The sequence below is a fragment of the Protomyctophum bolini genome, assembly GCF_963924005.1.
Source record: "Protomyctophum bolini genome assembly, chromosome: 20".
In the NCBI taxonomy this organism is placed as follows: domain Eukaryota; kingdom Metazoa; phylum Chordata; class Actinopteri; order Myctophiformes; family Myctophidae; genus Protomyctophum; species Protomyctophum bolini.
Window position 1 is genome coordinate 37,198,854 of NC_137881.1, and position 16,489 is coordinate 37,215,342.

Below are 16,489 nucleotides of genomic sequence, written 5' to 3' on the forward strand. Positions count from 1 at the left end.
CCTAATATTAATAATAATCATAGGCCCATTGTTATTCATTCATGAATTTAAAAATAACTTTACAAACTGTCCTTGCAGGGAGGTGACAGCCTGCAGTCACTTATTTGATACAGTCTGTTCCTAGCAGAAATTCAGCAGCAGCGTTTTGATTGGTTTCTTGTAGTCAATTGATTCTTCATATCCAAATGAGTGAAACGGCCGGGATGATTTGTTTATTTTTCAAACAGTTCTTTATGAGGCGATCTGAAAAAACCTAATGGGGATTTCATGCAAATAAAAAGTACATGAACCCGCGGAACTACAGCGCCCTCTATCGATATTGACGTCAGAGTCGGTGCTCCCCATACAGGGAGTATTGTCCGAAATCATCACTATAGAGTCCACTAGAGTCTGGATCCCCGTATGGGGGATAGGGAGTAGGGAACAACCCTAGCAATTCGGACGCAGCCCAGGTATAGCCTACTATGGCGTTAACAGTGTCACACACACACACACACACACACACACACACACACACACGCACACACACACACACACACACACACACACACACACACACACACACACACACACACACACACACACACACACACACACCTCTTTTGTCCCTAAGTGCTATGAGGAAGGCTAATGAATCCGAGAAAGAGGTAAGCTTCATTGTATTTGTTTGTGTTAAGCATTCAAACAGTAATAGATGTGAGCCTTTTTTATGATGACATTCAACTTCCATCTTAAACTTTAAAACATACAGTGTAAGTATTTCAAATTATACACTTAACAATGTTGTTTAATCCATCATGTGTATCCCATAAAGCAAAAGCCAGTGTACACTTAACGGCAACTTGGTAGAGGTTTGGGTTATGTAGTTACCTTGCCATGATGTATCTCCAAAGGTGGGCAAATCATTAGCACTTCAGAAATTCAACTTTTTATTTCTTGTAACACTTGGAGTTGCATTGTGGCATAAAATGTTTTCATCATTTACTTTTTAAACCAACAGGTACTTTCTGGTATGTCCTGTTTGCAAGAAAACCCAGGGATTCCTGTCAACGCATCTGCGTAGGGTCTGCATGAAGGTCAAATATGGAGGAACACCGGAGTTGTGGAGAGCAGCGGTGCGGAAGGCAAGAAAGGAAGCTAAAGAGGTCCTGGCGAATGGCAGGGTGTTTAGTTACGAACACCTTCGCAAAATGATGACTAATGCTGATCCACTCAGCAGGTAGGTGGAACAGGAAATCTAAACAGAGGCCAAAAAGGCACGGCTTTGTGGTGAGAGAGGACTGGAGTGACCGAGAACGATGCAGAGAACCGAAGCAGATGGAAACGGATGACTTCTTGTGGTGACCCCTGATGAGAGGTAGCTGAAAGAATAAGATTCCAATCATGACAAATAGTTGTGTGATTCATGTACTAAATACACATGCGTGTGCCAAATACACATGGGACACACGCTTAACTGCTTAGATTGGGAGGGTGGGACTGTACACACTACACCAGGGAAAGCGTCAGACATTATTCTGCCATGTTCTGCACAATATTGACATTTTCTCCATTGTTAGTGGGGTGCTATTGGATGTTCTTATGCGGCCAGGAAGACGTGCACAGCCCGACTGCTCAAAAAGTACGGGGCATTTGTTCATCACTTATAGGCTGTGGCTACGGGAGACACACAGTTTAGTCAAACTTCTTCTTTGGGCTAATCAGGGGTCGCCACATTCCATGCACCTGGTTCCGCTTTCTACATCTTCCACTGGGACCACCTGCATGTCACCTGCCATTGCCTCAATCGCCTCTTCCTCCTCTTACCTGGGGGTTCCATCTCCTTCTCTTGGTTGGCAGAGGAAGTGTAGCCCCCAGGATTACATTAGATAATTGACACTGGGTGAAAAAAATGGGTTGCAAAACCGTGGGATTCAAATTATATAAAAAAGGACCCCCAGTTTGATATGCATATTAGTCTACAGACCCCATTTAATGGCATTTCTATCTCTGGGACCCCCAATTCATATTGTAAAATCAATGTTAATTTGACTCTGAGAGTGTACAAATGGACCCTAAGGGTTAATTTGCATATGTACACTCTCAGAGTTACAGACCCATAAGGGTCCATTTTGTTCCAAACTATCATTTAGCTGAGGACCCACTGGAACTCCCTCAAGGACCCCCGGGGGTCCCCGGACCCCACTTTGGGATCCTACCCTCACGAAAAACATACAGTAATCCTGGTCTCTATACTGCCTCCCCATGGTCGGTCAGGGGCTGCCTGATGGAGAGGAAAGGAACTGGAATAATGCGTTCACTACGTCCTATCTGGGAAATGCGTAATAAGAAGCGCCCTGCTCACTCCTCATGCATGAGCTCAGTTCAGGGCTCTCCCCAGGTTCGTAGAGGGAGAGTAGCGCCCAGGATTTACAGCTTAGGCAATTGGCACTATGGGTGAAAAATGTGTTGCAAATATTGTGGTATAAAATGTATTAAAAAACAAAAGCATTTATTATCCTGGCTTGTAATCACATTTGAGGCCATATAATTGGAATATATCTAGTCTTAAATTATATTTGATTTGTGCACAGATGGCCACATTTGTACACATACAGTACATCACATGCTAATGTCAACCATGTTCTTTGGTCGGCATCAGTTAATTTACTCATAATGTTGTAATATGTATTTGTATTGTTTGTTTCAAGTATGATTGAGGAGCTGCAGCGCCGCCGCATGGTGGTGACCGATGTCCAGCGAGAACTCCACAGACCTGGCTCCACCTCTCAGCAGTGACACTTTTACTACTTCACTGATGTTCACATGTTTTGCTCGTTGTGGATTGTGGAGCATGTGCATGACATCTGATACCGTATCACCTTGCAGTTGCCCAGACGTGAAGTGGAAGACCATGCCCAAGAAGATGATGGCAGCAAAGGGTCTGTACAAGAAGCACTCTCTGGAACATCCACTGCTGAAGGGCTTCAGCACATACCTGAAGGTGGACATCGATAGGTCTAATCATAAACAGGAGGTGAGGAATATTAGCATAATCCATTCCATCTCACCTCAGTCCTAGTTGCACGGACCCCCACTCCCATATCAGCCCTACTGTTGTCCCAATGGAGGCCAGCGACATAAAGTTACAAACTGACACCTGACACTTGCAGCTTCTGAAGCTACCAATGTAACATGCTTTTATTTTCAGGTTCAGAATGTGGCCCGTTTCCTTTATTACATGAACCCACGGGAAGTGTCCCTTGAATTTGTCAGGAACAAGGAAAAGACCAGAAAGTACCTCTGTGAGCTCGATGATGCAAAACTGAAACATCAAACTCAGCTGACTTACATCAAGAGCGTGAAAAGGTTGGTAATATTTGGTGTGAATTACTGGCCCTCTTGTGATAACTTGGGAAACCTGCAGTTAATATGGTATATGAACTTCATTGACTTTGATACATTTTTGATATTTTGTACCTTTAATCTCTTTTGTTTTATTGTGTATATTTAAATATTAAATAGCAATTTCTTCCAATAACGATTGCTTTAGAGCAGGGATTATTTTTGCAGACCCACGCTTTATATAGTGCAAGTGAAATTCATATGCCCACCTGAAAATGTATTTTCTGTTCATTAAAGCGTTTTCATGTAACAAACACTTTATTGCAATTATTATCAGAATTTAAACATTTGAATGTCTAACAAAACATTTAGATGTAACCAGAAATATCACTTAACACCATCAAATATTGGTACCTCCTTGGACAGATTCCTGAAGTACCACACGTACACCACCGACCTGAGGCTTCAGAATGTGAAGCTCTATGAGGACTGTGTGCACTTCATTCATTTCACCAGAGCTCTCCAGAAAAGCTCCTCCAAGAAAGTGAGCAAAGAGATCACCAGATAAAAGCACTAAGATGTATTTACATCAGGGTCCTCCATTTTCAATTCATCAGAACATTTAAAGACGTACCAATATACACTTCAATGAAAAAACCTTATGTCTAACCTTATTCTCAGTAAAACGGAGTGATTTACATTTTGTAAATGTGATCATTGGTTGTATTTAGTTGTGAGCTGTTGAAAAAAAAGCTTGTATTGGCCACAGCCAAGCCAAGCTTTACCACAGCAGCCTCGAAGCGACAACAGCTGCTAATTTTATGAGCTGGACAGCAGGAAAGCCACAACAACACACAGTCATTGTTTTAGGCTCATTTTCTTTCCTTTTTAAACCAAACACTGGCTCACTGTGATGCGGGCCAAACCGGCTCGCGGGGGACCCACGAGGGGACGAGACCCCCCTGTCCCCGGTGACAAATACGTCTCTGTTTTTATAGGGATGGAGCTCATTAGTTTTTATTGATAACGATCACCTTATCGATCAGGCTTATCGAGCCGGGTTCTTATCGAGCCTACTGTTATGCGGTGGCAGAGTAACTGAACCCAAAGTGCAGAGCTACAAGAAAGGTAGTTTAAAAAACTGTTTTATTGAAGCAAAAATGGCAGCTTAGCTTACACTCAAAAATAGGACAGCAAGCATTAACTCAAGGAAGTCCAAAAGGCCAAACAATTCAAAAGCACAAAACTAAACAAAGCACCAGGCAAAAAACATAGAAAATGCAAAACCTTACAGTATGAGGATTTCCGGGTACAGACGAACACAGGAACACCAAGAGCACCGGAATATGAATTTATGTACTGACAGTTTGTGTGTGCAATGAGTCCAGTATGTATAGGCAGCAGGATAATGGCAAAGGGTTCACAAGTGTGTAATGGGAAGCACTGCAGGGCTGATGAGAGTTGGGGACAGGTGTGCAGTGTGAGGGAATGGAATGAGGGAGTGGCCAGGGAGGAGACATGGTCTGTGGAGTGACAGACCATAACACCTACATTTCTATTATTTTGTGGAAAGACGGGAGATGACAATTAATTCTGAAGAGAACCAGTATCTTTTACTAGATTGAAGGCAATTGACCTTTTTCCGAATAAAATAATATTACAGAAACTAACTGGTTAATATGTGTACCGTCACATTTTTTTTGTTTACCCGAGCAGCGATGGTTGGCAGGCATCAATACACTTTTAGACCGAGATGTTTGTGCCAGCATGGATGATTACATTTATTTCTTGATCACCTCTTGTCTTGATTGTTTGAACATGACGTCATGGACCGCTATGCTCGATAACCCTACTGTTGTACTATTTGTTGTCATCTTTGCCAAAGCATTGCTGATGTGCAAGCTCTCAACGGGTCATTGTGAGCTTGTAGATTGTCTATTTTCACAGAAGGTGCACCCCAGGACACTGAGGAAAGGGACACTATGGTTCAAGTGATTACATCATGGTATCTCTTGTTTTTCATATAGGTATAACATGTTGATAGAGGAAAACAAATTGACACCAAATGACTGCCTTGCTGTGCTGAGGGCTGCAAAGAAGGACTTCTTGATCATTTTGGGAAAGGTCTACCCAGAGAAAAGCACAACCCTGCATGTGGCTGAGTGTGCCTTCGTGCTTTACTATCTGGAGGCACTGGTGATCCTCAAACACCTCCAACGACCAGGTGTGGTGAAGGGCATGACTGTGAGTATTACTATGTTATTCTTTATTGATTGCGATATTTATATCCGATGGTGTGTTTTCATCCCGGGCCGTGTCTGTGAACAGCTGATATCAGGCACCGCTGGACCGATCCACATGAAACTTGCATGCATTGCACACTCCCCGTGGGCCAAGGAGGAACGCCCACATTGTTCAGATTATGGTGGCACTATAACAGTAGGGGTGGGAAAAAAATAAAGATTAATGATTATATCACAAAAATGCCACGATATTAACATGGAATCGCATGTTCATAATATTTTATTTATTTATTTATATATTTTCCAAACGGTCTAGCACTATAAAAGCAAAGTAACTTTGGAAACAATCGGAAAAAATTGCAATATCGAATCAAATCGCAATATAAATTGGCACCCTAGATATTGATATGGTATCGAATGAGGAGGTAAGTGAATCGTCCCTTTCCTATAACAGGTCTCTTCACACTTTGGCCTATAAACCGTACTGTAGGTCATATACAGTACAATTCTGTTTTATTACTTCCTGATTTCTTGGCTCATGACATGCTGCCATGCCCATTTCCACCTGACTAGATACGATTGGCTTCAAACTTTGTGAGAGGTACCCACACTCTGAAAAAAATACAAAAATGTCAGAATTTGTTGCCAGGCAGAAACTATAGCCAATTTTTACTGAGGGTGCTATAAGGGAGCTTGATTAATAATGGAGGTGCTATGTCCCGCACACAGGTTTGTTTTGGTTTTATCCCCAAACACACACATTTGGTCGGCTTTTTTCCCGGTTTTCTTCCCCCAGAAAACAGCCTTTAGGGAGCAATTTCACACCAGCAAACAAGCAAGCAATAATACACAGCTATTAATGCGGCCGGATGAAATGAGAGAGTGAACTTAACGAAATAATTAATTTAAAGACTAAACAACTACACACCAGGCTACTGTTTTCAAAATCAATAAATGCCGACTTCCGGCATACACCTATTGCTCTACGGCTGCAGTCCATGCATATCCAACACAATCTTGAGCATTATTGATTATCAGTAAACCAATTAAGTAACCAACACAAAATCGTGCATACGTAGTTAGAGGGACCACGACCAATCCATCTTTATTTTAATTGTGCTGGGAATAGCCTATAGCCAATTAATATAAATATTTATATATTTGTCAGTGAGAGAGTGAGATTGGTGCATGGTCTTGGTTTGTTCATTGACAACGTGCAGTCACATCCATATAGAAACCTGACACTGGCACTTTTCTAGCACAAATGTATCGTCCATTTGGCAAAATGTGTGATGTCCTTTTTTATGCAGGTGGAGGAGTGGATTGGCAGAAAGACAACGAAGTCGGGCCATGCAATCATTGGAGTAAAGGACCACAAGAACGGAGCTCAACAAGTCGCCATGTTTGCCCTGTCACCGAAGCAGGAGCTGGTATGTTCATCAGATTTCCTGTCGGAACCCAATCGAAAACTGTTCAATTTTATTTTATTTTGCACAATTCATTTGTCTTTCATAATTCATTAGTCTTTCATACCTATCTGATACACCCATGACGAAAAGGAGCAGGAAGAAGAATAAATTCTTATAAATACCTGCCCCCTTTTCATTCAAAAGTTAGTTTTTACTTTAATGATTGGCTCACATTAGCTAACCTATTTGTCGGCTTCATATTGCCTAAATATTAGATTTTTGTCATTTCTTTTAAATTCGCAAATATTTGCACAACCCTTTAAATTGTCATCCAGAGAATTCCACGTTCGGATTCCTGTTATCGAAGGACACATCAGTCTTTGAGTGGTCCGTGCAAATGTATGTTTAAAGTCAAATTTCCTCCTACTATCCCCACTTTCTGAACTAGGTTTGAATAGCTGTTGTAGATGAACTGGTAATGTTTTGCTTTTTGCCCTGAACATAATTAATAAGGTTTGTAGCTTCACGACATGTTCAAGTTTCATTTGTGTGCTCTCTATAATGCACTTTGTGCATGATTCGTACTGCTCTCTTCTGTATTAAGTAGGTTCAAAGGGAGACATTGATCTTTATTCTTAATTCTCCACCATCAGTGGTTTGACATTTACTTCAACCAAGTGAGGCCGATACTCCTGAGCGCCAAGCCTGACAACAGGAAGCGCAAGCGGAAGGCCAGCGATGCAAACTATTTCTTCATCTCCACCACAGGGAGGCAGATCCACAATCCATCCAGTGACCTGAAACGTCTGCACAACAAGTACGAGAATATGATCTATTAACCCATTTAGACCTGACTTCGACATAAAAAAATGTCTTCAAAATCCTGAGAGTTTTCTGAAATACCTATGTTTCTATATCAGTGGTTCTCAACCAAGGACCCCTAGAATTATCTGTATTTGGCCGTGGACTCCCATCTGAAAATATGTAGTTCCAGGCACCCGCCAGAAGCAAAGATTTCGTTGTGAAAGAATATACATTCAAAGATTTTGCCACATTTTCACAATTTTTTAGAAATAGCGCGGCACTCGCTATGAGCTTGTAGATCTGCTATTTTTCAATAGCTGAAGTAATAATACATTATTAATAAATAAACATAATGCTTAAAACATCAACAGGGTTTCCCGTTCAGCATGGGTTAACAGATGTTTCAGGTGAGCTGTGTCGAGATAAATGTTATTAAAATGTCCTCTCTTAATTTTCATTATAGAGTCGGAAGACGGTCAGTTACGAGCCAAGAGACACGCCGAGTCTTTGAGACTGCTACCAAGTGTATGAGCGACATAGACAAGTCTTTGGTGGCCGACTACCTCACTCATACCGTTACAGTGGCAGAAAAGCATTATCGCATGAAGGAGCCAGACAATATACTGAAGGCCAATCAGCTGCTGGCTAAGCTGGCTGGTGAATCCAGGTGAAGATGTGTTATACTGTATGTACCAATAGAATTTATAATGCAGTGAAGAAATCGTAGCCATGATCAAACTCCATCATAAACTATATTGTAGGCCAACGGAACTCTGATCATTACACTTTATTTTAAGAGCCCAGAGAACCAAAAAAAGAGAGGGGGGAAGAAAAGGAAGATAGACGTCCCCAGAGCTGAAGGAATCATCAAAAGCCGGAGAACCAAAGGATCTATTATGGCTATGGAGTGAGGAGGTCTTCAGATCTTCTGCTAACAGGCTTTTCTTACGCATTTTGGTGTAAAGCCTTCCTCAGCGTGTATCTGAGATACTCAGAGATACTCAGATACACGCTGAGGAAGGCTTTACGCCGAAACCTTTTCAGTCCAGATTAACCCCACTACCTGTTACTCATTTGTGTTATCCCCATTATAATTGTCTGAGCAATACCTTAGTAAGTAACTAATAGCTCTTGTAATTTGCTTAATTAAGTCTGTACTGCATATTGATGTCTGGAGTTTGCAAGACTATAACCCCTTGTGTTTTTCACTCGCCTGAATAATCTTCAGATGATTATAAACCTCTGACTTTTTTCCATAAATAAGGTAACTTGTGTGAATAATATATTGGAATTAGAATTAAGTAATACCTCTAGTCCAGACTATACCCCCTTTTGTTTTTCATGAATAATGTAACATACCTAAAAAAAAAGATACCTCACATTCAATGACATCTCTGCACATCTGCATTGCATTTCAATGTTTAAAGGGATATTTCAATCATCTTTCATCAGTCAGACCAAAGTTATTGCTGCTGGTCGCAAGCGTGCGCTGCGCCCGGTCTACTTGCATCTTCAGAAAAGAAAAAGGATAGGAGGGTGGGTAAGAAGACATCACATTTCAAGTAAGATGATAATACTCGGCTGTGCAGGCACGTTTCTGGGTGGGGGTGGCGGGGGCTTGGGCCAGGCACAAAAAAGCTCTCTTCCTACGCAAGCCATCGAAGGGATGAGCTGCGCGGGGGGAGGAACAAAGATACCTAGCTGCAGGGGGGGGGGGGAAGTTCGGTGGAAAGTTAATTTCCCATGTGTTTGCGTAAGTGTGTTCCTGGCATATCTCCCGAAGGTCATGTCACATTGCCTCATTGTCTTGCGTTATCATGGCGGGTTCAGAAATTACCCACAGTTCATAGCGTTACCAGGGGAATGAAGGGGATCCTCCGATCATTTAAGTATGCAAATTAGTTATATATCGCGGTTAGAATGTCAACAAACACAATAGTGCTTTCTCACTGTGCTCAAAGGGAGACGGAATGGAAGCATAGGCTATATATTTAATAACAATAATATAAGGGAAACACTAATGAGCAAAGTAAAAGAATATGGAAATGCAATTTATAATGAATATTATATATGAATATTACACCCCTATCACACAGGAAAGTGTTATGAAACTAATAATACAACGATCAACTTAAATACTAAAATAGACATGTATAAATAGGCCAAGCATGTAGGTAGGCACTGGCTGTGAATAAGGACAGTTTTTATGAAGTGATGCAAAGTGTCATGAATGGCGGATTCATCTTCAAAGTGCTGTCCCATTTCTTTCACAACAATTTGGAGCCCTTGCAGCCTCTCACCCTCAAGCACGTACAGCTGACGTCATTAAAGTCAATGAGGGTCCAGGGCTCAGGGCTTGAGGGAGGCAATTGGGATTGGGCCTATGTGTTTGACAAGGGTTTGACTGGATTGCTGAATTCCTACAGTAACCATAATGCTTTGGTGCCCTGCCCCTCCTTGTGGAGAGGGGGAAGGCTGCATGGAGGTGTGACTTGTAGTCCAGGTAGGAAGTGAGACCACATTTTCATGACACATTTTCGTCATGAACATGGCGCCATGACTAAAATGTCTAGAAACCACATTGCACACATACAACCCCCAGGAAAGTGTTACTTGTGTCCTAAACAATTGGAATCTGGTTGCAAAAAGGGTGAAGTGCAGGAGTCCCTTTAGAGAAATTTCTCTAAAAATGCTGCCCACCCAATCAGAAATGATAAATGGTACATTATGTACATAATTACATATATGTTGTGCTATTTTTTTATATTGCCTAAAACAATATATATATATATATATATATTCCCCATGAGTGACACCTTTATATTTAGCCAACCATACCATAGGCCTACCAAATTATTCCAGCATTTCAAAATTTGCAAGAAAATAAAAGATCTACAGGCTCAAAACATGTAGATCAAAGACCTTATAGATCTGCTATATGTACTGTAGTGACAAAGTAGGGCATTCATTTACGAGAATATATACAAATATGGAGATATAACAAATTGCATTTTTAATGAATTGCATTTTTGTGCTCTTCCAAGTGCTCAAAGCACTGTAAAATGGTTCATTCATTCATACATTGGGAGCTGAAGCGTCGAACAGTCGACGCCAGCGTCCTCACTTTCCACATTCACACACCAATGGTGGCAAGCTCACACTGATCGACTCATTGGAGGCAATGTAGGGTTCAGTGTCTTGCCCAAGGACACTTTGACATGTGGACAGGAGGAGCCGGGATTCGAACCGCCGATCCAGGGATTATTGGACGACCTCCTGAGCCACAGCCGCCCTAAGGTTTCTGTCCGACAGGCAGACAGCGACATTTCCTGTGAAAAATGTTTTTACTGTAGGTGTGAAAAACTGAAGCTGTTTATAACCCAACTGACAATGCCTTTATGCAGCTTACCAATCATTAATCATTCATTCTTCTCCTCTACTTCCATAATTTTGATTCCATATCTAATGTTTTTAAGTGTTGAAATGTACATTTGTGATTGCATATCTTTCATAAACAACCTTCAACCAGTATTAAATATCTCTAACGAAAATACAGTAAAGTAACTGTGTTCTTTTTCTGCAGTGTTTCTATTGTCATATAGGCCTATATACTCTATATCTGAGCTTCCAAATCAACACAAAACTATTTCATGTTTAATAAATACATTAAATCTATGCCTGACTTATTCATATTGGGTGAGCTTGAATTTACAAGGTGCTTTGAAATGAATTATGCACACAAAAACCAACAGACAGACAATGGTTTTGCACGGAATCTAAAGAGTGTATCACTCCGGAACACTAAATATACAGTATGCTATATAATATTAACACAATGACATAACTATAGACGTTTGTCAGATAAGTTGGAGGCCAACTATGACTTTGAGATATACCTATACTTGATACACCATACTCTATCTACACAGTATACCTGTAATATATATTCCTATAGGCTACAACGCTACATAATGCATCAGTAATTTTCAACCTTTTTCATGTCAAGGTCCATTTTTCGGCATTTGAACCAGAGATTTTGCCTCTCAGAAATGATTGTCCTGCACAATTCCATGCAACATATCTTTGTCACGCAAGCACATGACGAAATGATCAATGCTGCCAATTTTTTTCTCTTTCATTTTCCATCATTAATCATGTGATGTGTTAACATTTGCAATGTAATTTTGTGATTGCATTCATGTAAACAACCTTCAATAAAATATGAAATATAAAATACAATATAGCCTATAGCTATAAAACTACATGAACTAACATGATTAGGAAATCAATAGGCCTAAGTACATTTTAAAGGCAGTTAAGTTCTCTGTTAATTTCACAAAATGTTACATGGAATCAGATTTGTTTCTCAGTCAATTTCACAACCAGTTGCTGTTCCCCATCAGGGTCCCAGCAGACCTCCTTACACCTGATAGGATCAGGGTTGTCAGAGTCATACTGGGTCAACAGAGGAACAGACCCAAGGCTGCAACAACTGGCAGGACGACTGATCCCTTACAAACATCACTTCCCAATCTATAGAGCACATGCCGTCCACAGTTTATATATAGGTTCCATTTGGATAGCATGTAGAGTCATGGTGTGACTAAAAAACAATGATCATAATTCACTAAGCTAATAATTGTTTCTGGATAAAGGAAACATTTAACTTGAACTTGGAAAGCCATTTGATTGATTATAATAACTCCTTTTCCAACAAATATTGTTAGTTTACCCACGATGAAACACTATACATTTACATAAGGAATAATGTTGGCCTCTGATTGGCTAGTAAGCTAATTGGCAAATTGGGTAGCAGTGACGTATGCAGCAGTCAGAAGCATTATAACAACAAGCAAAGCTTCACATGTTTCACTGCTCAGTTGAATGCTTGATTCTGTTTGGTCAATCACTATCTAGTATAAGTTCTATGGACCCTCTTCTTATGACTTTATCACCTGTGTGAATGAGACCTGTATGTTGTGTCAACGAGATTTTGTTTGAAATCCTTAATTAATTTGGACCACAATCCTCCCATGCGAACATGGATGGTTGACTGCTTCATTTGAACACATTCTTTTTGTTGTTCTGACGGTCCATCGCTCCGAAAATACACGCTGGAGTTAATTATGTTGGCATAGCTATAATTTTCCTAATAGGCATAAACAACATGGATAAACATCAGGTAGGCTATATACTGATTGCTTATAATCTGAAGTGTAGCGCTATAGCCTATCTTTTACGCACTGGAGCGCATCATGACACACGCCTGCACTGTACAATGCAGTGTTTTTTTTTTTTTACATTCATTGTTGTAATATACGGTAGGTCTACTACTCAGTTGGAACTATATCACAGTGAGCAAATGACGTTACAGTGCCTGAGATCTTATTATATTCGCTTGTTTGTTGGGGAGTGTTATTGTGCTTGTGAACCCTGTGCGTCATGCACACCGTTCAGATAATTCCACAGCATATTAGTAGGAAGTATCGGCGCTATAATTGTTTCCTTATAGCCTGCATTAGAGAACGCATGTGTCCAATCCATCCCTGACAGTGCATTTGATTCAATTAGGCCAGTGTGTGGTTGTGAAAGCTCGTTTGGAACCTATAGCCTACTGTATCCTGTGGATTCAGGGAAACGTCTGCATGTTGGCTAGTCAGTTATAATGAGGTCCGTGAACCAGAGAACACAATAATAGATAGTCTATAATGATAAATCTCATAACCACATGTTGGGAAAGCCTGGGTATCGAGGCTACGTTGGGCAAAGCAGCCAAAAGCACCATAGGGAATGAACAGCGACGGTCCGACGAACGGACTCACACACACACACACACACACACACACACACACACACACACACACACACACACACACACACACACACACACACACACACAGCAGAGAGTGTTGATCAAAGGATTAAATACCATGCCTGTGCCGTATCTCTTTTTTTGAGAGTCATTCATCCAAGGTAGGCCTACATTACGTGCTTTCATATTCAATGTTTTAATGTGATAACATTTGAAATGGAGCGGACGTAGAATACGCACATCGACAGGCTGGGTGCGCTGGGCTAAAGAAACTTCATCAGATATTGGATGGAGGGTTAAACAGTCATGTTTAATTTAATTTAAATATTTTATCAATATTAATCTCATGCTTTTATATTCACTGAACTGAAATCAGACTTCTTCAAGAAAGTTTAGCATAATAACATAATCGACTCCTTATCCAGCAGGAGGAGCTATAGCTCTATGCAGAGTAGGCTGCAGTTTGTGTATTTTGTGGAAATAAACTATATTTATGCATAGACCATCTTCTGGGTGTTTATATTAACATTTAACACATTCCTGTTTGAGATTAATTACAGCTCTGTAATGTGAAGTGAAGAAATACCACGTTTTGGTGTTGCAAGCCTGTTTCTGTAATATATTTATTTGGGTCACTCACTGAACTTGGTGAAGGACTGGCTGGCTTTGTCAACGAGCGAGATGCTCTCTCTCTCTCTCTCTCTCTCTCTCTCTCTCTGAGCTGCGTGACCCACGACAATATAGGATCTCTCATCGTATTTAATGTTTTATGTTGGTTTAGAAAATGTTGTGTCCTGGCTCACTGGCTGCAGGGCTGCAGTTCAGGCAATCCGTTTTTGATAAAAACTGAGTTATAAAAAGATAAAAAATAAATACATGCTTGGTTGTTGCCCCCCTCCCCGTTCTGCCTATAAGGGCCGGCTGATGATCATCTGTATCATCTGTCGTTTATAACAAACCAAACCATTTGAAAATCGGTTGAAAGTTATACTTAAAATGCACCATAGACACAATGTTATGAGTGAGTGAGTGAGCAGACTGTAGCAAGATGAGATCTGCACAAAATAATATCTAAATGAGTGACGGTACGATGAAAAACAATATTTAATACAGTATATATTTTTATTCCATGGACAGATATGCATTATTTGGCTATAGATCTATCTAGGGTGTAACGATATAGTAACTGCATCAAAAAATATCGATGCAGTTATATCAAAATGAAAACAGCAACGTTGACTATGTATCGTATCGTTTTGCAATGGAAATAATCGGTATCGAATTGTTTTGCTATGTAATTAATCAATTGTATCAATACTACATTTTTGTGTGTGGCGATTTTGAAGAATAGTGAAAATAGCCGATCTACAAGTGCAGTAGCCTACTCACAACCCGTGTTTGGTCTGTCGTGGAGCAGAACAAACAACTTTGAGAGATCCCAGGTGTATTTATACTGTGGTGATTGCACCTCCCGAAAATGCATGTGTTGTATAAATGCAACTACCCCTGATTGTCGGGCCGTGCCTCTGAATACATTCAAAGCTCTCTTGAGTACAAATGTCAAATAGTTATACAGCATCTAAAGTTCTGAACCATGATGCAATCATGATTTTGTGTAGGAGAAAATCACACCATCTTAACGTGTAGAAAAGTGTAGAAAATAGACCACCAGTGGTCCTTGAGGGGGTTCCAGGTGTCCCCCAGCTAAATGACGGAGAGTTGGTAACCAAATGGACCCTTACCCGTCTTTAACTCTTGAGAGCATAACATGAAATCAAATGGACCCGTAATGCAACCAGGGGGTTGCATTACAATAGTAGTAATTTTTTGTTGCAACCTTTCAAAGAATCAAAGAAAACAATAGATTGAATATTAATCTGTACAGAAAGCCGCACGGATCATAATGCCTTATGGTGACAGTGTCAGTTATACCATCCTAAAGAAAGGTGTCCCTATGGGCCAATTCAAATGTATTCGCAGTAAAAGATGATTATTTCCAGGTGAATGCAAAGGTTTTCATTCTTCGCCCCTTTAAGCTCCAACTTTCCTCTTTGTTCTTACTCTGAATGGGGCTACATGCAGGGTCCGTGGCAGCGTAATGCTATACATGTCTATTAATCTGATCATCTACTGTATTAATCACCTATTTATTTTATGACAGATGCAGGCAGGCCAATTAGGGGGCAAGTCACCGGAGGATGTCTCGCCGCAGTCTGGGCCTGCCGTCTGGCCTGGCAGAGACAAAAACAAACAAGCATACTGTAATCTGACACCACTGCCATATCAAGCACAAGTAGTCATTACTCATACGCATGAGTGACGTCTTTCGATGGTGACGTATATCAGTCAGTGGATTAAAGGAAATGCCTCTAGTCTATGTAATTTGTAAGTTGATAAGCGGTATACTGTGGTTACTTTGCACACCGTTTGATGCATATGTATCGTAACAGCATATGACGTCAGGGTATAACTGGTATAACTAGCTCTCAATGATGACGTAATAAAGATGTGGATTTAAGGACCCAATGCCAGGGTGTAATTGGTTTTCAATGGTGACATAATGACGATATGTTTTAGTGTCGGGAGGATTAAAGGTAATGTCCCTATGTATACATGTATGTAATCTGACACCACGCATACGCATCAAACATCGCCCTGGACGAAAACTATTACTTGCGCGCTCTGGTGCAAGTAATAATAATACACTACATTTATATAGGAATAATTATATAAGAACAGTTGTCTACATTCCTATATGTAATGTTGACTTTGGACTGGAGCAGCCAGCTGATCAGTCTCAAGCTTTGCCACAATATTCTCAAGTTATTTAGTTCAGACAGACAGACAGACAGACAAGTATCGCAACACTCAGTGGCGCGCTATGAGTTTGTAGATCT

The 16,489-nt window shown here is 40.6% G+C and overlaps 1 protein-coding gene across 1 annotated transcript; it reads left to right on the forward strand.

Annotated features, from left to right (window-relative positions):
• Positions 1 to 5,358: 5,358 nt before the first annotated feature.
• On the forward strand, positions 5,359 to 8,451 carry LOC308335362 (uncharacterized protein; the record flags this gene model as incomplete). Its single annotated transcript, XM_080792381.1, has 4 exons — positions 5,359 to 5,568; positions 6,878 to 6,997; positions 7,630 to 7,793; positions 8,244 to 8,451. The coding sequence occupies 4 exons, from the start codon at positions 5,359 to 5,361 to the stop codon at positions 8,449 to 8,451; spliced, it is 702 nt and encodes a 233-aa protein (XP_080648507.1).
• Positions 8,452 to 16,489: the final 8,038 nt, after the last annotated feature.